A 27,965-nucleotide genomic window follows, 5' to 3' on the forward strand; every position below is an offset into this window, starting at 1 on the left:
CTTGCTGCTAACAGCTTTGTTGTACCTCCAATCCCATCACAAGGTGATTTCCCGTGACTAGTAGCAAAAAAATTCCATTCGGCTGTCATTCCAAAATCACTCTTATGATAGCACAAATTTAGGAAATTCTTGAAATTTTTATATTTAGCACTGGAGACATCACTGAAATAATGAACGTGGGATATCTGTGCAAACCGTGCTTTTATATATTTGATGAGCTCCTTGATAAAAACGTGAACTGTAATAGTGTCATGCCGCAAACAACCACTGATAATGCAAAAACTTAAAGATTCTACTTTCTCATTTTCACGAAAGTAGATAACAAATGGATGAATTGTTGCTTGACTATTGTCCCAGTGGAAGCCTTGCACAGCATCCTGAATGATAAAAGAATAATTTTCTGCAAAATCCATTAGGACAACAAGCTCTTCGTCTTTCAGATGATATTTAAGGCCTTTAAGATGCAAGCTTTGATGCTTGGCAATGTAATGATGGCATGACAGACTCCATATTTTATTTTTTATATCTTCAATAAATTCATCCACTTCCATTTGCTTCGTGTCCTGTGTGGCCCGATCGGTATGTATCCATTGCTTAAACACAATAACTTCCTGTGGCTCATGATCTAGGAAATAGCTGGCAATTTCAGATGCTATAACTTCGGGCCCAGGACACCTTTCACAGTGATGTAGCATGCACTGTTTAGAGTTCAAACTGTAAACTGCCTTGCTGAGAATCTCCTTATAATTTTCACGTATACCAGCTCCGCTAAGCATAAGCTTAACATTTTGGTGAATTGCACAGATGCAAACTGCATGCATTCCAGCTGATCCTACTGTTACGCACCATTTGGGTCTAAGTTCACAAAACTTTGAGAACCCTGTTTCTGGACCATTTATATTCTTATAGATAACATACATTTCCCATAAATTGCAAAGTTTCTGCATGTATGTCTTTCTATCTAAAAGTCTAACTGAAATACTATCTTTTTTTCCAGGGCACACCCTACTATACTCATCATCTTCAAAAAAATTTCGCACTCTACTAGCTACTTCTGCTGGTAATTTCCTGCTTTGCCTATTTTTGGGAAGTCCCAGAATGCCCTTCTCTGCCTTAAGATTCCGAGCATTTTTCACCATTCTTTCGGACACGCCTAACTGAACTACTGTTTGTCTGACTGTCCAACTTACAGGTGCCAAGGTTAAAATTTGCATCTGTTCTTTATGAATTGCATTGTGCATCTTGGCTTTCAGTTCAGTCAGCAAATGTGCATAGTCGGCACAGTTTCCACATTCCTTAATTTAATTTCACTAGCATCTTCAATTTGTTGGTTTACTCCCATTGCATTTACAATTCTGTTTTTAATCACATTTTGAGCCTTTTGAATTTTCTTCTTCACATATTGGGGCTTATCTCTGTGGCTTGCTGTTCTCTTCAGGGATGAAATACCGATAGACAATAAGCTACTATTTAATTCTTCTTTTGGTGTAAAGTCCTCATCAGAATGTGATGATGAGGCTGATAAAGCTTCGTCCAAGTGTTTATTTAAGGTAGTCCTGCAAGCCGGACAAATTTTCTGACCTGGCTTTATGTTAGTAACAAGCTGCTTCTTCAACATATCAGAATCCTTATTAGCTGTTTCAGTATCAAGAGTGCGAATTCCTGCCTTAACATTGATCCACCTTCCCAAAGGGATTGAAGCATTTTTTTTAACCTCTCATATTGTGTCAATAACAGGGCTTCATGGTGTAGGCAAACTTGCGAGGTATTGTCCAGCTTTGCTTCAGAATGTCGGACCAACAACTCTTTTTCCTCGTCACTAAAATCCGCAAACCACTTTAAAGCAGCTTTTTTGGCAAAGAAAGTGACATGACACTTTTGTTCCACTATCTCCTTGCCCAATCGAGCAGGAAGGTATGGTGTTCCCTTCTGCATCCATCTCTAATCAGTAACTAAATAATGTATTTGGCCTCTAAGTGCAAATTATAATCTGCTTAAATTTCAGACAAATTGCTACTGAATGAAATTATACACGATGTATAATACCAATGAAAAAATCTAATAAGAGATATATGCTATAAAAGACAACTTTTTGTAAATTAGATTACAAACTTTGACGGTCTTACGAATCACTTAACAAGCCACACTTTCCACAAATGTCGATTTCCACTAAAATTTGCCCAACCGCCTTTGTAAAAACGGCTGCCAGAAAAAAATTATCACTTGTAAAAATTTTTAAAACAGTGTTTTGTGAATGTCTGTCTATAGGGAAGTCATGGTAGAAAAAATCAAGAACATCAAAAATGTTGAGCAACATCAACCTGGGTGATTTGAAATGGATTGACCCAACTGCAAGGTGGTCCGCGCTGTGTTCCCTTGCCGGCGTGGCTTAGGACGTGGCGAAGACAAGCGACCGCGATCCACTGCCAAATCTGCGACCCTCACCCCGGGTGACACTGGTTCGTGTTGGAAGCCTGGACGGCTGCCCATGGTAGTGAGCCGAAGAGTGGCCCGCCGCTGGCTGGCTACGGACCCCGCGTTGGCCTCAGAGGGTTGAACCTACGACACGCTGTGGACTGGAATGCTGGCGCCCCATCTGCTGCTGCGTGTGGTTGGTGGTGTGACACGCCTCGCCGTTCAGGAGAGCTGCCACATTTGAATGAATCTCGTTAGAAAACGGCGCTTATTCATACTGAGCTGTGTGCCTCTGTTTTGCCAAGCAGACCGCTTCACGTCACGTTCTCATAACACACTTGGTTGGCCAGTGGTCCCTTCTGCTTGCGACTTGCAACATGAAAACTGCTGTGTGTGCCCTCTCCGGGTGTTCTACACCCCTGTGGCCTCTATTTGCCTTTGCAACTGCTGGTATGCGTAACTCTCTGCAATCCCGCCCACACCTGGCTGTAACTTGTTCTCAGAATATCGCACAAAACTAACTTTCCCTATCCGAAACAGTGGTGCCGCTACAACTGTTATGAACGTTGAAGATACCTCTCCATGTGAAGGTGGCTTCATCTGTGAATACGATGGATGACACAGATCCCGAAATCACAGTTGCCTGGTGAAGAAACCATAGATAAAACTGCTCCGATGCGGAAAGAAGTCTGTCGCTAATAAGCTTTAACGTGCTGTAAGTGATATGGTTAGCAACAGTTGTCATGGAGAATGATCCACATGGTTGTCTGGTTAATCCTGTAACAGCAGTCCAAGTGCCTTGTACTGACATGTCAGTTGCATTCCACAGTATTAATCACATTTCCCCCCAAGTCTGATGTCTGAACATTTTCGGTACGTCCTTCATGATTTCCTGTTTCCTGAAATGACCTTGCCTCAGACAAATGGCAAAATACTGCTGCAAACATTGAACACAGTGCTTTTGTCGGCGGGTATAGATCTTACGATACAGCCTTGCTGCCTGCCACCCATTGCTGTTTGCCTTTCTGTAAGTAAACACCATGTCTGCAAGCTCTCGATTCGAATAAGGAACCATTGTGTACAACACTTTATTTCATCTGCTACAAGGTGAATCAGTAAGAGAAGTGACTCAGGCACATTATTACCAATTACTATGGCAGGAGAGAGTGCTAAGGCATGGCATATGAGGAACAGTGACTGTTTCTAGGAGGAAACCATGCATACTGTGACTGTGGCTGCATGGTACAGCACGTATTAGAACACAGTCTCTGTTACAAAGTGTGACTGAATAAATGGTTTCTAGCATGGAATCCATGCATTGCCGGTCCGTATCCTCTCATCAAACAATCTCTATAGTTTATACAGGATTTTTTCAACCGTTTACATTGCGTAACAATTCTGATAGTGCACTAAGAAAATGCTGAAGTTAGTAGTAAATGAACTACACAAGTACACAGCAATGTGACAGTATTACAGACCAATAATACTGACCTATAAAAAATATTCACCATCTAAACAGACTCATATTCATAAATATCACCATGCACTTCATTAATAAAAAAACTCTTATCGCTTGAAATAATGTATGAATACTGGAATGTTTCATATCACGTCAGCACTGTGGTAATGCAGCCAAAAATACACAAACAAGCAAAATTGAATTAATTGATAAACAGCCAGAATACTTTTACTTTAATAATTACTGTTTCACATTTAGCAATTTTTAGAATGATGGTTTCTTAGATATGCAAAGCAATTCAGAAACCAGATCTGATTCCAAAACTACATAAAGTACTGATAATTTTTGTTTATTGGAATAACTAGGAGACAGTGACAGGTGGGGAGGCATCAGAGAGAATAGATCGTCAAAGACAATACTACAGTGGTAGCAGTGTGCCACTTTCAATCCAGAGATGATGGGGACGGAGTGAGAAGTAAGATAGATTATTAAGACCTTACTTGTAATGTTACAAGTATTTGATCTGGTGTTATCCTAGTGACATGATTTATGATACAATTTTAAAGATATAATGTAACATGAAGAAACACAATCTGTCATAACTTTCAAAATCAGTCCCCCCCCCCCCCCCCCAAATCCCCTCCCCCTTCACACACACACACACACACACACACACACACACACACACACACTCTTTAAAATATATGAAAACAATGAACGAATTGGCAAAAGTAAATGACACCTGTTCTAAGGCTTTTGATCCCAGTGAAGACCTACTTTCAGCAAAATAATTCACCAGTCTATGACAAAGCAAGCTGGAATATTTTTTACTTCCCCTCTTGTTTTACCATCTGCCTCCTTAAAATTAATTTTTTTTATGTCTGACTAATTAACATACATGAGTATAATCTGCATTTTCATAAAAGAGAAAGGTTGGCCCTCAGTATTAAAAAATATACAACTAGATCTAATTTTGTGCTTAGTTTTATGTATGTTATTGATTTTCTAATTTATTTTGAAAATTCCTAGTTACTATCTTTCATTATTGGGCAATATCTGTAATTGTTTCGTAACTTAAATTCTGTTGTTGTTGTTGTTGTTGTTGTGGTCTTCAGTCCTGAGACTGGTTTGATGCAGCTCTCCGTGATACTCTATCCTGTGCAAGCTTCTTCATCTCCCAGTACCTACTGCAACCTACATCCTTCTGAATCTGCTTAGTGTATTCATCTCTTGGTCTCCCTCTACGATTTTTACCCTCCACGCTGCCCTCCAATACTAAATTGGTGATCCCTTGATGCCTCAGAACATGTCCTAACAACCGATCCCTTCTTCTGGTCAAGTTGTGCCACAAACTTTTCTTCTCCCCAATCCTATTCAATAGTTCCTCATTAGTTATGTGATCTACCCATCTAATCTTCAGCATTCTTCTGTAGCACCACATTTCGAAAGCTTCTATTCTCTTCTTGTCCAAACTATTTATCGTCCATGTTTCACTTCCATACGTGGTTACACTCTATACAAATACTTTCAGAAATGACTTCCTGACACTTAAATCTATACTCGATGTTGACAAATTTCTCTTCTTCAGAAATGATTTCCTTGCCATTGCCAGTCTACATTTTATATCTTCTCTACTTCGACCATCATCAGTTATTTTGCTCCCCAAATAGCAAAACCTCTTTACTACTTTAAGTGTCTCATTTCCTAATCTAATTCCCTCAGCATCACCCGACTTAATTCGACTACATTCCATTATCCTCATTTTGCTTTTGTTGATGTTCATCTTATATCCTCCTTTCAAGACGCTATCCATTCCATTCAACTGCTCTTCCAAGTCCTTTGCTGTCTCTGACAAAATTACAATGTCATCGTCGAACCTCAAAGTTTTTATTTCTTCTCCATGGATTTTAATACCTACTCCGAATTTTTCTTTTGTTTCCTTTACTGCTTGCTCAATATACAGATTGAATAACATCGGGGAGAGGCTACAACCCTGTCTCACTCCCTTCCCAACCACTGCTTCCCTTTCATGTCCCTCGACTCTTATAACTGCCATCTGTTTTCTGTACAAATTGTAAATAGCCTTTCGCTCCCTGTATTTTACCCCTGCCACCTTTAGAATTTGTTGACTTACAAACAAATATAAATTCTATGACAATTATAAACATTTGGAGGAACAACTGATAGTATTCTTAAAGGATCTATTTGTTTCTATTCAAAGACATGTTAGCAAAGCTAGTCCTTAACTAATTCCAAAGTAATTTCCAGTTTCGTCAAAAGTATTGTTTGCGTAACTATATATGTTAATTTCATCATTTGAACAAATACTTCGGCCTAAACCTTGTAGTAGAAGAAACTGTTAAAAGGAACGAATTTTTCAATGTATTCAGTTAATTTAATGAGTTAGCTTTTATTTGTGATTTCTGTAACTTAAACATCAAACAGTGTTTTGTTTCAGTGCCTATTATTGTGATAATATATAAGGTCCCGATTTTTGGTTTAGAGACAGTCAGTCCACAGCCAAGTTTCACATGAGGATCCTGTATTGGTTAGATCAACAACAGTGTCTCCGTGAAATAGGTGTAACACAATTAGGCCATGTGATAAAACAATGCGTGTCTGTTTCATACGTACCTTATTATTTTACAAGAACTGTGAAACGTGTGGTTAGGTTTTTACTGCTCATAGATGTTCAATAGTAAACTATTGTAGCAGTATGTGGATGTTTGCGTGTGAACTATTAATGAAGCTTATTGAAAGTTAAATAATAGTGCACTGGCCATATAACTGTGTATTATTGGAGGAGGGGGGGGGGGGGGGTGAACAGAGAAAGTAAATAACTGTGAAACACAAATGTGCACCTGTCAGCCACCTCATTTAATATAGACAGTGTTGAACCCCCCCCCCCCCCCCTTCAGTTTTCAGCCAATATAGCAACACAGTACCTCGACACCGAGGACAATCAACGAAGAAATAAAGGAAACGAATGTCACAAGTCTATCAATTGTGACTCATGTCAGAATGATTTGAAATACTCAATAGGGGATGCCACGATGTTGGGATAACAGATTTACTTTGAACTTTGTACACCTTTTGTAGGCATTAAAACAGCAGAATGTGAAAGTAGTAAGGTGCACTACCCTGGCAATTTCGAAACAATCACAAAAGAAGTGTTACGCATGTATTTTGTCAGTCGTGTATCTGTGCAAAAGGGGGATAGTGTATGAATTCATTATGGCCATGTGGTTAGAATTCGCGCGTGGCAAGAGGGTCGTGCATGAGGTGACCGTTTGAATCCCACCAACACTTATTTCTTAATCTATATTTTATTTATATGACATTTGAGAGGTAATAGAATGGAAAAAAAATGCATTTTCATGATGTGGTAGTGAATTTCATATGTTATTTGATTATCTACTATTTGTAATTAAATTTACAGGGACAAGGGACAGGCTTGGAAAGCCCAGGTTAAACCGCGATAAGTAATGATGCAAATGACATTATTCACCATCAGTAATATAGTAAGTCACAGTGTGCCAGACCAAGAGAATCACTTGTCGGATGTGTTTCCGACATCACACGTTGCAGTATGTTGTTTGTCATGCAGGCATGCAAAACATAAATTGAAACTTCATGCAAATACACATGCTTTTTTTCCCCATTACATTACCTCTCAAATGTCATACAAATTAAATAACAAGACCAGTGATGAAAAAAATATAGATTAAAAAGATAAGTGTTAGTGGGACTCAAATCATCACCTTGTCCATGTCCCTCTTGCCAGGTCTAAACGCTAACCACATGGCCACAGTGCATTTTGGCACTTGACCCCTTTGCACAGATATGCAATTGCCATAATAGATGCGAAATACTTCTCTTGCAATTTTTTCGAAATTGCTAGAGTAGTACACCTTACTACTTTCACATTATGTTGTTTTAATCACCTACTAAAAATGTACAAAGTTTGAAGTAAATCTGTGGTTCCAACATCATGGCCTCCACTTGTCAGTATGCATGTAAAGGTACATCCCCGGATTCCAGTATCACCTGATCTCAATGTTGTAGAGGGAGACACGTGGCATAGATCCTGTTTTGACATTCTCCTTGAGCAATATCAGCATAGCGTGCAAACACTTCTGCTTTGTACCGACTGTACTGAGATCAAGTGACACTACGTTTGAAATGAGAGAAGGTGAAAAGAGAAAGCGGGGAATATATAAAATCTTGAGGAACAGTGCAATAATTAAGAACAATTTATATGGGCATTAGTTTTCAAATTATGGCAGTGCACATGCCTAGGAAGTACACTCTGAAAACAGGACTAAGTCACAAGAAATCAGCACTGTTGGAGAATGGTGTTGTGTAACGGTGTTTTTCTGGTTGGAAAATCTTGAGGATGATCACATCGTAGAGCAGGATATATGAGGATCATTTCAAAAGTCCTGCATATGGCACATGTGCTACCATACTGTGACATGATCGGGTTGGAATTCATGTCAATTGTGAGTGAGACTTTAGGCATGATGGTCTTGTATGTGTTTTGTGGTTTGCATGGGAAGATGAAACCAGCAGTTGTACCTCAAAATTGATTCACTATGTGGAGAGAAACCAATGTAAATTTATAACACTCTGGGAGATGTGAGTGGGAATAGCGTAGTGTATCACAGCCCGGTATATCTCAGTAATGGGCTCATTTCCGTGAAGTTTGGGTGAGCACTGAGGGCAACCCAAGTAATGGAAGGCCATGAGCTGCAACAGACTACATCTCTCAGGTTATTGTTAATCGCCTGGTGGGAAAGACTCACCAAATACATCCGAGGAAATTACGTATGAGGCTATAATGTCTGTCACTTCAGTTTACAGAATCATAATTGAAAAGTTAAAGATCGGAAAAGTTGCTGCCAGGTAGGTTCCGCATGATCTGAATGAAGAGCAGAAAGCAGGTTGCAAAAGAATTATAGAAGAATTGCTTCAGTGTTATCAAACAGAAAGAGAACAGTTTCTGAAAGGAATTGTTGCACCTCTATGGAAAACATTCTCATACGATTGAGGTGACCTGATTAGCCAGACAACTCAACAGTGAAGTTGCACTGTTTGGAATACGGGTGTTGACAAAATGCTGGTAAGCTGTCATAAGCAAGAATGGGGATTATATTGAAGGACCGTAAATGTATTTTATGAAATAACTTATTTTCTTCAGTTCTATCTTACAGTGGCAGTACTTTTGACATTGCTGTTGTATGAAAGACAGTGAAATGTATCAGAGCAAGTATAGCTATCTTAAGCTGATATGCTACACTGTGGTTGATTCACTTGTGTTGTCTTGACAGCTGTCGGTGGTTAAAATATTGCACATATAATTGCCGTTTTTAGGTAAGTATCTGTTTGCAGTGTTGCTGTAAAACTAAAACTGTTGGATTTGTTCATTGTATCTTTGGCTAGATACTGAAATTTCACTGTCTATGAACTAAAGCTAAGGCAGCTTATTGATGGAAATGAGTCTTAAAAGTGCCAGTTGTTATAGGCTTTTTATTCCTAAGAGTAGTACTATTGACATGGGATGTTGAAACTTTGCTTTATTATCACGAAGCAGAGAAAAATGCAATCCATGCAGTGACAACTTACATGCTCTCCTAACAAAGAGAAAAAAATTAAAAAGGTATGTAGCACCTTGTGGTGGAAAAGTTATGTTAGTTGTTCAATGCAAACATTATTAGATACAGCACTACCACCTTATTGAAAACACACACACACACACACACACACACACACACACACACACACACACAGAAACTGGGGGCAGTAGTTGTTATATGTATGTCTCCAGTTCGCAGTTGGTAGCTGAGGCTGCATTAAAAAAAATCTATTGTTTCATAATCAAGCCAAAGCACATGTGTTACCACTGTTCAACAACTTCCATGTCCACATCTCATGGTCTAGTGGCTAGAGCTGCTGCCTCTGGATCACAGGGTCTCGGGTTCGATTCACAGCTGGGTTGGGGATTTTCTCTGCCGGGGGATGGGGTGTTTGTGTTACCCTCATCATTTCATCATCATCATCATCATCATCATCATCATCATCATCATAATTCATGACAGTGGCCGGATTGGATTGCAAAAAAAATTGGACTGTGTAAACATTGGGACTTTGTATGGGCGCTGATGACCGCACAGTTGAGTACCCCACAAACCAATTGTCGTCATCGTTGTCATCATCATCCATTTTAGATATTGTATCATTCGACTTCCAGTTTGTTGTTAGTTTGGTTTGGACTATTATGTTTTTGGCAACTCTTAGGTGGCAAATGTTTCATAATAATGACTAGCTGATGTGGTACTTAGTGATTCTGTGTGCAACTAAAAATCTAGTATATTCTTTTAAAGCTGTGCTGCTAAAGAGGTTTGATGAATGACAACATACTTGTGGAAGGAAAGTGATACAAGTGGTGGACACATGGTCTTCAGAAGTCACCTCTAAATTGCCTTCATAGGTGCATAATTTACTAATAAAGTTAAATAATATCTTCAGTGTAGACATGTTGACGGTGCATTTATAGTGTGGCCCCGTGGTGAAAATAAAGTACAAGAATTTTTAAACCATCTGAATTCCATCCATAGGTATATCCAGTTTATAATGGAAAAAAAGAGAGGATGCGTTCCACTTTTGGATGCTTCGGTTTGGTGCAAAGATGATGGCAATATATTGGAAACCAAGACATACGGATTTATATTTAGGTTCAAATAGCTGCCACTATCTTTCCCAGATGATGATGATGAAAGCAGTCTGCGGGATGAACTCCTACACTTAAAGAGGGTTTAAGAAGCCAGTGGATGTTCTCCACAGCAGAAACACAACATGCCACGAATGAAACCGAAGGCTGGCATAAGGAATGCAGAAGAAGACACAGAAAGATTTAAATTCTTGTTTTTCCTGCCATATTTGGGAAGTCTATTCTCAGCAAACACAGAGTGAAAGTGATTTTTTGCCCTCCATTGAAAATAGCAGCACTCTTGAGTTCTGTTAAACATGATTTGATATCCATAAAGCTGAGGCTTACAAGATCCCTTGGGGGGTGTGACCTTTCATAAATCGGACAGACAACTCTTAAAGTCCGTGAAAGAAGCGTGGAACACTACAGGTACAACCGGCTCTTGTAACAGGGCACTCTATTGATACTAGTCACTCTGTATTGCATGAAAAAGTCGAAATTGTTGTGTATACTTCTTCTTTATTCAAGATGAAGCAAAAGCTTGAATTAGGAAAACCTGAGGAAGGAAATTGGCCACACCCTTTTCAAAGGGACCACCCAAGCGTTTGCTGTAAGTTATTTAGGGAAATCAAAGAAAACTTAAGTCCGGATGCTCAGGACAGGGATATGACCCATCTTCCTCCTGAATGCTAGTCCCATGTACTAATCAATGCCCCACCTTGCTGATGTTCACTAAAGAGTTCATGGGTCATCCAATTCTCTTCAGTTAATGTATATCGCACGCATTTCACTAGATTTTGCCTTATGCTTTGTGTGGACTACAATTTCTTGTTACAGTAAATCGTTCCTAACTGGACAGTAGCCATTCACTCCCAGTCCTACACTGGAACGTGGTCATACAGAATCTCTTGGCCTTGACAGTGGTATAATGATCACTTTGGCAACACTTAGTACTGGCAAACAATAAAAAAGAATGCTCACAGTGCTTGCACTGCTGTTTACAAGATCGCCAGTATCGCCTTCCATACATCATACAGACAACTCGCAAAGTCCATGAAAGATGTGGAGGACACCACAGGTATAACGGTCTCTTACAACCCAGTAATTCAGCTGTGACAAAGTGCGGTGTTGGTACTGGTCACTCTGTGTTGTACTAAAGTGTCAAAATTTTAGCGTCTACATCATCTTTCATTGTTTTGGGACTCCGTGATGACAGAAGCATTTGAAATTCATTTGGTGATGAATTTATTTAATAACAGTAGTGGCTTCAACTTGAATAAGTCATGGAATCCAGCACTTTCTGTAATAAACTTTCAAATACCTCACCACAGTGCGGTTTACAGTGATACAGCCACATCTCGGGAAGGATCGACTGTGCAGCCACGGATATTATTCATGCACATGTGTATTTCTTTGCTGCTGATCAACATCGCTGGCACTTGTGTATTTGTGGCCACATGTGCAATGGTGTGGTCCATGAGTTTAAAAGGATGGAGTAAGTATTGGCGCGTCAGTCTGAAAATGGCTGAATGATATACAGCTGAAATATTAGAAGAAGAAGAAGCAAGAATAATTTATTTGGCTGCACAACGAGCATGTAATGGAGCAGTTATTGTGCTGCATAGCATCAGTGTTTTTTCTGACAACCAGTTTTAGTCAGTCTTCACAGAATTCATCACTCACAAAAACATGTTAATGATTAAATTCTGCAAACCAGTTGTAATCAGTCTTTTCTGATGATGATTGATTACCAAATGTTGGAAGAAGCAATTCGTGATGGTTGTTGTTGAGTTAGGCTTTTATGACAGCAAAAACTTTCACAGTAAATTTCAATTTTTCACAGAATATTTCTTTAAATGCTCTTTATAAATAAAGTACTCTGCCAATTTATGAGCTTCCATTTTTTATAGTAACAAATTTAAAACAACAGTAATGTCACATTTAAATAGAGTTGCATACTTGTTGTTTGTAAATTAAAATATCAAGGCTACATTCGTATTCAATCATTTCATTGTATTCTCTTATCTCTCTTCCCTTGCATTCTTACAGCCCACACTATAAACCCAACCACTTGCGTGCCATGTCAGATTGTTGCATTCATTGTAATGGCAGTTTTCCCGCAGAAAGAGAACAAAGGAAAAATAATTTGGGCAATTAATTAACTGAAAGTAGACAACAGGAGAACACATGAAAAGATACACAAGTGTTAAAATTAATTGGAAAAATTACTGTCAGGTATGAGAGAATGACAATCTGCATGCCAAGTGGCTGTAGAAACTGACACATAGTCAGGCACAATAAATATTAACTTTAATAACCAGTGCCATTTTATATGATATCTGCCCTTGATGATAATACCATTTTACTGGTTTTCTGTACAGATATTGTTGTCAGAAATATGTCATTTAACTTGTTGGGGATGGACTAATTATTATTATTATTATTATTATTATGTTACGGTTAGTCAAATTAACAACTGTGAGTCTTTGATAAAAATACTCTGTATTGTATCCAGCTTCAAATTCTAGACACTTTTTGACATTGTTGTGCCCATTTTTACCTAAAATTTAGGTAATGTATGACTGATCATTAGTAACCATAAAGTTTAAATAACGCTTCTTTGAGAATCAGTATCCTTAGTTCTGTTCTATTTGAAAGTTGTGAGACTAGGTCAGAGCATGGAGTCCTGCTCTGCGTTTGTAGATAGCACACCGTGCCTCGTACATGTCCACTGCAGCGCTCGGGGGTCACAGCACCCAGTTACGACACCTGAAGACGGGCATTTAAGAGCCCGAAACCGGTCGTGTGATAATAAAAGAACTTTCCATCTGTAGTGGTATTTTCATCCTCTGTTTTTTTATGATTAGTTTCCCATTTATTCTGTGTACACTTCTGTTTTATTTTCACAAAGTAAACTCTCTTTTCTTTATCTGAAAGTTACAGAAGCAGTCAGAGGCTGTAGTTGATTCACCGCTAGCAGAAGAGCAACTGCCATCACTGACATTGAGTCAATTGGCAGTATGTGTACGGAGCCCCACACTGAGGTTGCAGCTGTTGCTGTCACTGGCAGAAGCATGCCGTGGCCGTCGTGGTGGTGCTCTGGCATCCTGTGTACATAGTTTTTTGCAGCACGGTGATCCAAATTTACGCCGTAGTGTACGCACACTCTTGGCAGCAGTAAGTTATATAATTTTGTATTGAACATTTTTCCTTCAATTTTGTCGTAATTCAGGAAAAACTGCCTTGTACTTTAAATTTCCAAGTGTGCTCTATAATTTATCCAAACCCACTAATATATGAATGCTGCATGAAGACAATGTTCTGACTTTTGAAACTTCAGTGTGTTCAACAAAAACTTAAACCAATTTTAAATTTGTATTGTCAGAATTGTACATCCTGCTATAATGGATGAATGGTCGTGAAATGTATCACCTTGCAGACATCCACATTACCCATAATGATAAACATAATTTATTTAATTTTAATTAATTTTGTTTTTATTTAATTATTTCCAACACACATGTTGGGGCAGTAGTCATATTGACATGTAGAGAGAAATATTAAGTAACCTACCCTTCTAATTCTGAACTTGGGGAATGGACCACTTAAAGATGGTTATTCTTCATATTATAAAACTATCCCCATCATTGTGCATACCCAAGTCTTTTGAAACTTAAGTTCACTTTTGTATATTTACAAATTAAAACCATGAAGGTAGTAGCTAAACTCACTGCAACAGTATACTGATTTTTGCTCACTTTCTCCATTTATTAAATGTTGACTCTCTGGTTTTAGTTATGCATGCTAGTCAAGACTGGTTGCCTTCCCAGGTCGACCAACAGTTGCAGTTGCACTTTTGATGTTGTGCCGAGTAGGCGTGGGCTTGTTTAGATAACCCTCTGATTGATGGTAGCCACTGTTATCGATGATATTTCTTGCCTCCTCCTGTCTCACACACACACACACACACACACACACACGGGGTGCCTCAAAATAAAATGAACGGTACAACTGCAAGGTGTTACAGCATCCAAGCTAACTAAATTATTCACGCCATGTTTGGCTTATGTGAGACACTATCTCACAAAAGTTTTTATGCCATTCAGTCAACTTCAACATGGGTGCCTTTGGTGACATGCATGACATCCAGTCTGTATTCAACCTCTATCCACACTCTGTGCAACACATCTGCATTAGCTGTGGCAATGGCAGCAAGGATTCAGTTTTTTTAAATCATTGAGTTGGTTGATAGGCTTTTGAAACGATCCCCATAGAAAGAAGTCCGTTGACTCAATGATTTAAAGAACTGAATCCTTGCTCCCCAGTTCATCTTTGGATTTCTGGGAGACACTGGTTTATCAAACAACAACAGGATCTCATGTCCCTTCGTGTGATCACAAGAGCAGGGAAGTGCAGGCATACAAGTTCACACTTCTTTAGCAACAATGACAGAAGGATATATATGAATATGTGGTAACCAAATAGACCATCTTGTGACGAAGCAAGCTGGGATAATTTTAATTCCCTTCTTGTTTTGCCATCTGCCTCCTTAAATTCATTTTTTCACTTATAAAAATTTACCATTAACATACATGAATATAACCTGGAAACACTTGGTTTAGAACATCTTGCACAGTCTGAGCCCAGTGTAACAGTGTTGTTGGAAAACAGCTGTGTCTTGGAGTCAGCCGGTTGTAATGCAAACAGCTCCAGCATGTCTAGCTAACTGTTAGAATTAACTGTTTTGAAGATAATAAAAATGGTCCCACAATGCTATCAAACATCAAACACCCCACACATTGGGCTACCACTTTCCTATTCTGTCACAGTATGTGGATTGGTTGTGTCCCAAATGTGAACATTGTGTTTGTTTACCTTAGTACCTTTGTTGAATGTTGCTCCGGCGGAAAATGTTCCATTTTTTAGAAAATTTCCATCCTCCTCTAAACGGTGAAGAACATCCACAGCAAATTGTGTATGTTACGGCTTGTTGTCTAGTGCCAATGCGTTCAGCAGCTGCAGTCGGTGTGGGCACATCCATAAATGAGTCCGAAGGACCCGGTGATGGGTCACCCGAGGGATTTGCAGCTCCTACGATGCCCTCTGAACAAACATTCTGTGGTGAATGTTGAAAAGTCAACAGTATCTGTACTGTGTTGGCTTCACTTGTTCCAGTATCACTAGCATACTGAAGTCTGTGACAATGGGTGTTTCCTGTACTGTTATTAGGAAGTTCCTTTGAATCTGTAGGTCTGATTTGATCTGAATAAACTATTCCACCTACTGAGCTTTTTCTTGAAGTGGTGTCTTTATGCTTCAGTCACGTCAACCTTGAACACAAAGAAATGAAACTTAATGAGCTTGTCTCCACATAAGCCAAACGTGATGTGAATATCTTAAATGGTTTGGGTTCTTAATACATTGAAGTTGTAGCATACCTTTTGAGACACCCTTTACTTATAGCAGGTATTTCTTCGTTTGTTGTCCTCAGTGTCGATGTACGGGCTGCTACACTGGCTGAAAAATTGGTTGTGGAAGTACAACTACAGTCTGCTATAAATGATGTAGCCAACAGTTGCACAGTTGCGTAATACACAGTTATTTGGCCAGTGCAGTATTGTTCTAACTTCTGATAAGCCTCATTAATAGTTAGCAGGCAAACATCCACATACTTCTACAATAGTTTCCTGTTGGACATCAACTAGCAGTAATAACATAGCTATGGAATAACCAGGTGCATATGGTACAGACACTGTCATTGCTGTAACACATGGGCTATTACTGTAACACTTATTTCGCTGTTAAGTTGAAATGTTGTTGTTCTAACCAACATAGGTTTCTTGTCTGAAGGTCGGCCATGGACTGACTGTCTCATGGCCAAAAATTGGGCCCTTATATATCCTCACAATAATAGGGGCCGAAACTACACATTGTTCGAAGTTAAATGTAGAGAAATTACAATTAAAACTTAACTTCTTAAATTACCTGGATACATCAAAAAATTGGTTCTTTTTAACAGTTTCTTCTACTAAAAGAGTTAGGTCTAATTATTTGTTTAAATTGTGAAATTAACAAATATAGTTACGCAAACAATACTTTTTACAAAACTGTCAATAACTTTTGAATTAATTAAGGGCTGGTTTTGCTAATATGTTTCCGACTAGAACCAAGTAGATACTTAAAGAATATGAGTATTTCGCCTTCCAAATGTTTATAATTATTACAAAATTTATATTTGTTTATGTGTCAACAGTAGAATTGAAGTTACGAAGCCATTACTGATTTCACCGTATAACAGAAGATACTAACTAGGAATAGTCAAAATAAATTAGGAAATCAATTACATACATAAAACTAAACACAAAATTAAATCTGGTGTTATATTCTTTAAAACTGAGGGCTAATCTTTCTCTTTTATGAAAATGCAGGTTATATTCATGTATGTTAATGGTAAATTGTTATAAGTGAAAAAACGAATTTAAGGAAGCAGATGGCAAAACAAGAGAGGAATTAAAATTATCTCAGCTTGCTTCATCACAAGATGGTCTATTTGGTTACCACATATTCATACATACCCTTTGTCATTGTTGCTAAAGAAGTGTGAACTTGTGTGCCTGCACTTCCTTGCTCTCGTGATCACACGAAGGGACATGAGATCCTGTTGTTGTTCTTTGATAAACCAGTGCCTCCCAGAAATCCAAAGATGAACTGGGGAGTCAATGCCAGTACGCCAGCTTGATCAGTTGTATCTCCCGTGGAGTAATATGACACAATTTTTGTTATTTTGGTAACACTCCACAGGACTGCCATTTTTATTCTAATTGCCACTTAACCCAAAAAAAACTTTAAAAAAGGGAAATATCACACTCACTACATTTTCTTATAAATGACTGTGAATATTAATAATAGGTTTTGGTTTAAGTAACAGACCAACTCCTGTAGTGAAGCAAAGCAGTTTATTTCCTATGATTCAGTATACAATTAACATTTTTCTCAATAATTATATTACTATATATCTTAGGAGAATATCTCTTATTGTTGGAATAGTCAAGGTAGAGACTTACTTCTATGTCTACATATCCATTTAGTTTGATATGACAAGATGTTTGAAATATGTTGGTTATTATTATTATTTTGCATCACTGGTAACACGTTTGTCCTACTCTTTTATCTTACAATTACTAATAAAAGAGGAAAAGGCTAATAATAATAATAACAGTAATTAGAAAAGAGCTGTATCATTTATTGTGCTTTTAGTGTAGTTATGCTCCAGATGTGTTCAGTAAGAAAAGCTACTTACTTTTGCAGGTATGTCGTCCCATGTATGTAATGCTAAGTCGGTGGATTTTGGATGGGGAATTGGAGGATCCTTATAATGAATTCTTCATAGCTGCAAATCCTGATGTGAAAGGAGACCGCTTATGGCACGATAAATATTATGTTCAGTAAGTTTTTATATATAGTATATGGCTTAGGTATTATTATAATTGAAATGCAGTTAACTAATATTAACTTTCTTTTCCATACAGGGAAGCTCTTGTACCAAGTTTCATATCTTTGGCACAAGCTCGCAAAATTCTTGCTACGGGCAAGAGCATAAACTTCCTTCGTGAAGTGTGCCAAGACCACACGCCTATAAAAGGCCGTGAAGCCCTCAGGCTCGCTTTGGAAAGCACCAACGGTATAGTTTTTCTTACCTATTGATAAAAAAAGGCCAAATAAATTACTGAAAGACTTGTTAATTGATAATTTGTAACATATGACACCTCAAGCAGATATGGAAATACTGCTGGGGCTCATGGATCTGATCATATAGAGTTAATGTCAGACATAACATTAAGCAAAATCAACTTTATTCTTCTTTTCAGTTTTTGAATACTGTTTGAGGCATTTTTATTTACTGTCTCTGTGAAATTAGTTGTTAGTCAATTAATGTGAATAGCTTTTTACTACAGCTACATCTGTTAAAAGCAACAGATGGTGTTCTCAGATAGTGAAAAGAGTAAAGGGAAACCATTACTTCATTGTTGTGGCAGTGCAGCTCATCTATCTAGCCATATATTGATGTAGTGTTCTCAGTAATTTAGTTTATTACAGTGCAATAGTAATGCTGTTGTCACATTTTTGTCATCAGGTAAATTATCAAAACTATTTTATTGCCCAGTAAATTTTTGTTGTGTATACAATGCTTGCATACATGAACCTGAAATTGTGTTGGCCGTTATGGTGGTGCTGTCATAAGCTCCATGGTGTTCATCAGTCAGTTGTATTAAAGCAATGAATATGTGTCAAGAAATGGAAAGTCTGCAGTGGAATAACAAAAATGTGAAAAAGATAGATTTCTTCTCACCACATAGAGAAGGTGCTGAGTTGCAGACAGACTGATGCATTGTTGGCTCCAGTATAAAATGAGAGAATTTGTGAAAATCAAATTAGCAGATGTTTATAGTCTCTTTCTGAATGAACAATCAAGCAAATGTCTTTGTTGATGGTGGCGAGCATTCTTCCTATTGCATTGGGTACACATCTACAAAGAATGCATTGATTTTGAAATAAAACTAACTCCTGAAGTTCCTATCATTTTCAAGCAATAATAATTAAACACAACCATGTATTCTGTGGACAAAAGTGAGAGCAGCAGACTCGTAGTTTGAGACAGTCTCCAGATCATATGTAGTTTGTGCTTGCTCAAAATGATTGCAAGTCACTGTTAAATGATCCACAAATAATCACAGGGACACGCTTTTCTTATAGCTGAACGAAATCAGTAGCTGAACACGAATTGCATTTGGCACTTTGCATCTCTTTACCATGATCTGCTGAGCTCACATTTCCAGCTAGCTTTTGTGAAACAAATATTACAAAAAAAAAAAAAAATATCATAAAGCATGCACTACTTTATAATTGCGTGGAGTACATTACATTTTTTGAATGAAACACAAATATAACCTGCTTTAACTTAATTATAAATCAAAACTAATTCTACTACAGAGAGATACGTCTGCTCAGTTTGATGGAGTCAAGAGAAAAGAGTACCATTTATTGAGAGGAGCTTTACTCCGTGCTTATATTTTATTATAAAATATTTGAAAATACATTTCCTGCAATTTGTTTCAGCCAAAGGCTTTTCTCTGATATCGTTGATCTGAATTCACCGTTCACACATCCTTTATTACATTTTTCATAGACATGAAGTGTTTACTTAAGGAAAGAGCACACATTCGCACAAGAAAATTGCTTTGAAATATTTTTTATTTTGGGCCATTCCGTGCCAAGTGGTCTAATACTGAGAAATGTTCCCACATGACCGTCATGGATTTTGATGAAATTTTGTATGAACATTCACACATGTTCTCAATGAACACTGGTAAAGCTTCAGTTTCAGAAATTCAATACTTGCAGAGATACAGTCACTTGTTTGAAACCATAGCACAGCTTCCAATAGTGCATCCTTGAATTTTTAGCAACTTTGAGATGAGATATCTCTGTAAGTATTTGCATGAAAGAAACAAAACTTGGTCATGTTATACAACGTTTAGAGCTCTTTAAAGTAAAATATTAAGAAAAGGATTTCTGAGCAATTTTCATATAGATAATTTGAAGCAAAGTTGGGCAAAAAAATAGCTGTTTAAAAAAATGCAAACTTTAGTTTTTTATATCTCCAAAAGTAATTGTGGGATGTACATGAAACTTTGCACACCATAACTCACCAACACAAGGTCTTAGAATATAAAATTTCGTTCTCCTATTGCTTTCCATTATTTCACAAATCTAGGGTGAAGTTGACAATTTTTCAAAAAGTGCTAAAAATGGGTATTTTTAGTCAAATTTTTCAAAAAAGTGTTTTCTCCAAACTCCTCTAAACTCTGGTCATTAGAAAGAGCATATTTGAAACTATCTAGAAAAGTGGATTTGGTTTTGCAATGCAAGCATATAAGGCCCTAAAAAGTAGCATCATCAAAGAGGTGCACTGGAAGTTTGAACACATTTTTCTGGCACTCAAATTATACCTGAAACCTTTTATTATGCCTAATAAATGTTTATTAGTGCCTTGAATAATTGAAATAATAAGGTCTGGTAAATAGACAATGAGACTGTCAGAAGAACTGCATAAAACTCTTCTCATTTGTAAAAAAAGAAAGAGAGAGATCGTAAAGAATTCAACGAATAATAGCTTCATATTTTTTGTACTTATCAAAATTGTAAATATTTACAAGTTGAAAATGAAGACCTAATTTTTGGATTCAATTGTATAAAACATTTTTCCAAAACAGAATCGGTTTGCTTGAATCGTGCATCAAGTGTGTAAATTTTCCAATCAATATTGCAGAGATTTTAATACCTAGGTGTTGTAACCTGTGAATTTTTGTCTTAAAGTTGTTAGGGAAACGTGTGAAATTGGTTGGTTAAACATCGAAGAGTTTTAATTTTGTATTTAATCACACTTAAATGTAGCCTACTACCTTGGTAAATACGTAACCACTAGTTTCACAGAGAAAATTCACAAGAATCACTGTTTATAGAAAATATAATGGCAACAATTACTTTAACAATCAGGTTGTTTCATTATTGTGAGCCTTGTTTGAACAATCAGTATTTCAGTGGTGTGTTTGCAGCATAGTGAGTGGGTTGTCTTGACTCAGTGTGGCTTGTTAAGTGATTCGTAAGAACATCAAAGTTTGTAATCTAATTTACAAAAAGTTGTCTTTTATAGCATATATCTCTCATTAGATTTTTTCGTTGGTATTATACATCGTGTATAATTTCATTCAGTAGCAATTTGTCTGAAATTTAAGCAGATTATAATTTGCACTTAGAGGCCAAATATATTATTTAGTTACTGATTAGAGATGGATGTAGAAGGGAACAGCATACCTTCCTGCTCAATTGGGCAAGGAGATAGTGGAACAAAAGTGTCATGTCATTTTCTTTGCCAAAAAAGCTGCTTTAAAATGGTTTGCGAATTTTAGTGATGAGGAAATGCTTCAATCCCTTTGGAAAGGTGAATCAATGTTAAGGCAGGAATTCACACTCTTGATACTGAAACAGCTAATAAGGCTTCTGATATGTTGAAGAAGCAGCTTGTTAATAACATAAAGCCAGGTCAGAAAATTTGTCCGGCTTGCAGGTGACATTTAAGAAAAAACATTGTTTCTATTTTTATTCTTTTGCTATTCGGACTTAAGCCAGGTCCTATTCATCAGGACTTCTTATTTCACTTATCCCAGAGATTAATAAACATGTATAAGGCAAAATAAGAGATTTCGGGTATAATTTGAGTGCCAGAAAAATGTGTTCAAACTTCCAGTGCGCCTCTTTGATGATGCTACTTTTTAGGGCCTTATATGCTTGGATTGCAAAACCAAATCCACTTTTCTAGATAGTTTAGAATATACTCTTTCTAATGACCATAGTTTAGAAGAGTTTGGAGAAAACACTTTTTTGAAAAATTTGACTTAAAATACCTATTTTTAGCACTTTTTGTAAAATCGTCAACTTCACCCTAGATTTGTGAAATAATGGAAAGCAATAGGAGAATGAAATCTTATATTCTAAGACCTTGTGTTGGTGAGTTATGGTGTGCAAAGTTTCACGCATATCCCACAACTACTTTTGGAGATATAAAAAACTAAAGTTCGCATTTTTTTTAAACAGCTGTTTTTTCGCCCAACTTTGCTTCAAATTATCTGTATGAAAATTGCTCAGGAATCCTTTTCTAATATTTTACTTTAAAGAGGTCTAAAATTTGTTTAAGATGGCCAAGTTTTGTTTCTTTCATGCAAATACTTACAGAGATATCTCATCTCAAAGTTGATGAAAATTAAAGGACGCACTGTAGAAAGCTGTGCTTTGCTCTTAAACTAGTGACTGTATCTCCGTAAGTATTGAATTTCTGAAACTGAAACGTTACCACTGTTCACTGAGAACATGGTGTGAATGTTCATACAAAATTTCATCAAAATCCATGAGAGTGATGTGGGAGCCTCTAGACCACTTGGCATGGAATGACCCTTTTTATATTCAAGAGAGATGGCTTTCTTCAATTAATTCTTCAAGACACAACAAAAAGACTGCTGTATTTTTAGCTCATGGACAAAAAAAGTCCTGTTTCAGACAGAAAACAATCTCTCTCTCTCTCTCTCTCTCTCTCTCTCTCTCTCTCTCTCTCTCTCTCTCTCTCTCTCTCACACACACACACACACACACACACACACACACACACACACAGAGAGAGAGAGAGAGAGGGTATGAGAGAGTATTCGATATTCTTGTCCATTCCCACACCCCTGTCCCCAACCCCTTGCCTCATGACTCATATCCCTGCACTAGATTTAGATGCAAGACCTGTCCCATACATCCTCCCACCAACACCTACTCTGGTCCTGTCACTGGCATATCATATACCATCAAAGGCAGGGCTACTCGTGAAAGTAGCCATGTGATCTACAAACTAAGCTACAACCACTGTGCTGCTTTCTGTGTGACCATGACAACTAAAAAGCTGTCTGTCCACATGAATGGCCACTCCCAAATTGTGCCCAGGGGACGACTGCTGAACAACACATGGCCCAAAACGATCAGCTACACTTCAGTGACTGCTTCGGATCCTATGCCATCAGGATCCTTCATAACAACACCAGCTTTTCTGTGCTGTGCTGTGCTGTGCGAACTAGCCCTACAAAATATCCTTCATTCTTGTAACCCTCCTGGTCTCATCCTTTGATAGTCCCCATCATTCAATCCCTTCCCTCCCCCCACTCAAAACTTTGCAAGCCTTCTATTCTGCCAGTGCACCTACTAGTCTCTTCCCCTTCTCCATGCCTCCCTTCTCCTCTTTCCCCTTCTTCCACACAGCCTCCAGACTCTCCAACTAGCATTCATATCCTTCCCCTACCACATTCCTACTTGCTCTCATAGCAGCACAGTGTCTCCCCACCCCTCCTCTGCTATCCCTCCCTCTTCTTACCCCATGCCACTTCTGTACTTCTGCCACCCACCCTGACTGCTGCTCACCGCAGATGCAAGCAAAGCCTGCAGTCTGGTCTAAGCAGCCATAGACAGTAGCTTCTGAAGAAGGGTGTTTCTGTCTGAAAGCTAAGAGTTTAACAGCCTTATCATTGTGTGTATCAGCACCTCCTTTAAGAGATGAGCAATCCATCATATTCATATTGTTGAAACTATATCTATGCTGTTAAAGTAGGTGTATCATTTAAGATGCATAATGTGTTTTTTTTTGTATTGTCGTTACAGAAGATAATATTGAACTAGTATTTGCCCTATATGCTGTTTCAAAATAATATGGCAGTTGAAATGAGCGGATAAAAAATAAGTCCAGACTCGCATTTGGGAGGACGGCGGTTCAAATCCACAGTTGGCCATCCTGATTTAGGTTTTCCGTGATTCCCCTAAATCATTTCAGGTTAATGCCGGGATGGTTCCTTTGAAAGGGCACAGCCGATTCCCTTCCCCTTTCTTCCCTAATCCGAGGTTGTGCTCCATCTCTAATGACCTCATTGTCCACGAGACGTTAAACACAAATCTCCTCCTCTTCCTCCACTTCTAGCACTCATGTGCATAGAAGCATTTGGGTTTCATTTCTGCATTCTAATGCAGCTTAAAGATAACAACTCAAGTTGAGACATTGAAAGGTTGATAGGCGCTTAAATAAGACAAGCTTTTGGATGATGTCTTCCATCAAAGCTAGCCAATACAGAAAACATTGTCCCAGCTGAGTACATTGTACGGGCTCAAGTTGATGAGAGGTTTCACTGGGTTGAATGGACGAAGGTGAGAAAGAACACAAGGAGAGTTGGAGGGAAGGGTGGCTGAAATCTGGGAGTAAGTGCAGGAGATAGGAATGTGGCACTGGTGAGTTCCCTCTGGCGTGGGCAGGGAAAATTACGTGTGTTGCAAAGTTATGTGGAGAAGTGAATTGGGAGGATGAGATAGAACAGAGGAAGAGGGAGGTGGAGGAGGAGGAGGTCTGAATGTACAGGGTGACAATTACTAACCTACGTTAAATAAAACTGTCATAACTTCTGAAAGGTTTGTATTAGGACATTCAAACTGCATGGTGGGCTCCGGGGCATGTAGTAGGAAGATAGCTCAAAACAGAATGTGAACAACCAATGGATCACTTTTCCACACTGTGTGTCATCATCCTAAAGAAATGCACTTAATTGTTACATGTCCTTCGAGGATTCTGTGCATAGCAGCTCTTCTGCACTAAAGGTAAAGCAATCCTCAATCTGAAGGTGGGTTTGAATTCTCGAGTGGTTTCCTAGGTATGGTTCTGTTGGAGATTGTATCTTGTTGCCTTCCTCCAAGTAGAGAACTTTCTTATCAGTCGGTTATAGAGGGACCTACAGCTTAATGTGGACTCTGAACCACAGTATGACATGACACACATTCACTTTAAAAAGTCATTACTGAAAATCAAAGAAGAGGTAAGTGACACAAAAAAATCCTTGAACCAATTGGGGATTGAACTGTAGACCAAACCAAAAATTCTTTTACAGTATCTCAAAAACATACAGTTTCAGTTTTGTTGTCATTGCTGTGTTATAATTATTCCAATTACAGTTGGTATTGCATTGGACACTTTCAGTTTTGCTTTACAATGATTTACTTGTTTCTGTTGGCAGTGGAAGCACTCTTTGTTGAGGACCAGGATGGAGAGCTGCAGGCAATGCTAGAACAAGCTTACCGTGAAACGTCTCGTCGTGTTTTGGATGTTCTCAACACTCAGTACAAATTCATGGACCACCTGCAAGCTTTAAGGAGATATCTCCTGCTGGGGCAAGGGGACTTCATTAGGCACCTTATGGAGTTACTTGAGTAAGAGAAAAAGAGTTTTTAACTTGCAAATTCTAGGAATTCAGTTGTCTCACTATTTAGTAGTTCTTGCTCTGTCTTATTAGATGAATTTATAAATAACAGTTTTTTTAGTTATTCTTTAGTTTAAATTTGATTGCACCTTCTAAAAGAAAGGAAAACTAGAAGTTCATAGGTTATAAATAAGTTAAAACTCCAGTAATGGGCTAGGAACTGTTGGCTGAATTTAACTGTATTCCGTAAACAATTGTTGTAACATTACTATGAGTACAAATGAGACATATAAGTGAGTAGGGTTCCCATTTGCCCTGATTTTTCCTATAACATTCCTGATTTTAAACAAAAAGTCTCAGTGTCCCCAAATCCTCTTTGTTGGGGATCCGTTCTTAACTAATCACCGGTCCTGACACAATGCTTTGCCAGAAGTTTTGCAAAATTGGCATTACACTCCATTCACATGCTAAAACTAAATTTTATTGGTTCTCAAGTTTGATGTAATACGTAGATGCTTTTGGTAACGCAGTGGCTCCCTCAATCTTTTAAACAGTTGTATGTGTATTCTAATTTTGGTGTGTTGTATTGTAGTATGGTAGTTTAACATTTCCATTGCTTGCAGCAGTGGCTTTGATAAACATTATTTTAATATTATCTGTGTTAATCATGGGAAAACGCTGTGAGAATTGGCATTTATTAAAGGACATATGGTGAGTGCTGAATGTACAGTTTATGGTGCCAAATTTAGCGTTGGGCAATGAGGATGAGCTTACACAGTATATCACATGAATTCCAAAAAACATAAAGCTGCACCTCAGGTAAACTCTTCAAGATCGAAAATTTATAACTGCTCATCAGTGAAGGTAGTTTCACAATGGATAGGTAACATTTGGCACAAGAAACCAAATTTGCATATCTTGCAGTGATGTGCCACCAAAGTTTCAGATCCATGGACTGCACCACTGACATAATTAAACCACTTTTTAATAAGTAGTTCTTGTGTTGAAGATGAAAACCATTAAATTATTGCAAACAGGATTGTGCTATTTGCTATGGAGCAGATAATGAAGAAACTGAAAGAAACACAGTTTTTCTCGATGGTGATACATTCTTCCAACGATGAAAACTACACTCTGATTCTTTAGAGGTTAGATTGTAACATCAGGGTAAACACATTGTAGTGATAGTGTTGGAAATTATGAACTCTGATGTTGGAAGGAAGTGTAGAACATTTGTCATTGTGTGTCTTAGAAGTGTTGAAAAAGTTTGATTTTAACGAAAAGGTTGTTGCAGTTCTGCCTGACGATGTAAATGTGAATGATGGAGGAAAGAAAAAGAAAGGTAAAAACGCTCTTTATTTTATGTCACAAGAACAGAGTTAAAATAATAATTTAATAAGTTAGGATGACCAGCTCAAATTATGCTTAGTGCTGTGCAAACTGGCACCGATGGCATATCAATGTGTACACGGAAAAACATTCTGTGATTTCACTGAATTGGTATACAGAAACTTTTAGATCATAGTAAGATTAGATTGTTGGTTATCTCTTCTACAAGCTATTGAAGGGGTCATTAATGTTTTCCAAAGCATTAAAATCGTACTCCCTACCCCTTGACGCGTGTCCTGTCACTCTGAAGAGTTTTGCCTAAGTTGACCCTCCTTCATCACCCTCAGAGACTTTCAAGTTGGTTTGTGCTTTCTCCAACAGTATTTTTGCACTGACAGGGTGTTTTCGCCCCGGGACAACTGGGAAATCTGGGAAAAACCCGGGAATTTTTTCATCTGGGAGAAAACCGGGAAAACTTGGGAATTCTTCAGAATTCCATGAATTTTTTATTGTTTTAGTTTTCAATTAAATTTCTGTAATTTTGACTGGTAAGAATTGATTTTCTAACAAATAATATTACTCTGTTCCGAAACCAAATGCGCCATTTACAGTAACAAAATATTGTGTGCAAACAAGTGTCTGCCAACAGCAAAATGTGTCAAAGGCTGTAGGACAAAGACTATGTATGCAACAGCCCGCCTGGCTAGCAGTGTGGTCTAACATGCTGCTTTCCGAGCGGGAAGGCGTGCCAGTCCCTGGCTCGAATCTGCCCAGCAGATTAGTGTCAAGGTCTGGTGTGCCGGCCAGCCTGTGGATGGTTTTTAAGGCAGTTTTCCACCTACCTCGGTGAATGTGAGCTGGTTCCCCTCATTCTGACTCAGTACGCATAGACCATAATTACTCTACCATGCAAACATTTGGGGTTACACTCATCTGGTATGAGACGTTCCCCAGAGGGGAGGGGGGTACTGGGGGCCGAACCACACAATAACTCAGGTTCGGCAACAGGCAGTGGTGTGGTGGGTGTTTCAACTTCACATGGAGTACATTGTCTTCATTTTATTAGATGAACAAATGGTTTCACTAGGCAGTGTTTGAATTTTTCAATAGATACGGAGAAATCTCTTCTAATCCTGCAAATTTTTTGTTTTTGAAGCTGTCAATAAACTGCAACTGTCATCCATGCATACTGCCTGTAGTGTGCAGTAGTTCTGTTCATTAGTGG

The 27,965-nt window shown here is 38.1% G+C and overlaps 1 protein-coding gene across 5 annotated transcripts in view; it reads left to right on the forward strand.

Annotated features, from left to right (window-relative positions):
• LOC124592534 (gamma-tubulin complex component 3-like) overlaps window positions 1-27,965 on the forward strand; it is a 293,359-nt gene that overhangs the window by 125,376 nt on the left and 140,018 nt on the right. For 4 of the 5 annotated variants that reach the window (XR_006977520.1, XM_047131845.1, XM_047131844.1 and 1 more), the window contains 4 exons: window positions 13,521-13,760; window positions 17,892-18,028; window positions 18,113-18,264; window positions 25,229-25,421. Coding sequence is in view for 4 of the 5 variants with exons in the window: in XM_047131845.1 (XP_046987801.1) it covers window positions 13,521-13,760; window positions 17,892-18,028; window positions 18,113-18,264; window positions 25,229-25,421 (722 nt within the window). In the remaining variant the exon portion in view is untranslated. The remainder of the gene's footprint in view (window positions 1-13,520; window positions 13,761-17,891; window positions 18,029-18,112; window positions 18,265-25,228; window positions 25,422-27,965) is intronic. The other variant, XM_047131847.1, reaches the window with a different exon arrangement.

The sequence above is a fragment of the Schistocerca americana genome, chromosome 2, assembly GCF_021461395.2.
Source record: "Schistocerca americana isolate TAMUIC-IGC-003095 chromosome 2, iqSchAmer2.1, whole genome shotgun sequence".
In the NCBI taxonomy this organism is placed as follows: domain Eukaryota; kingdom Metazoa; phylum Arthropoda; class Insecta; order Orthoptera; family Acrididae; genus Schistocerca; species Schistocerca americana.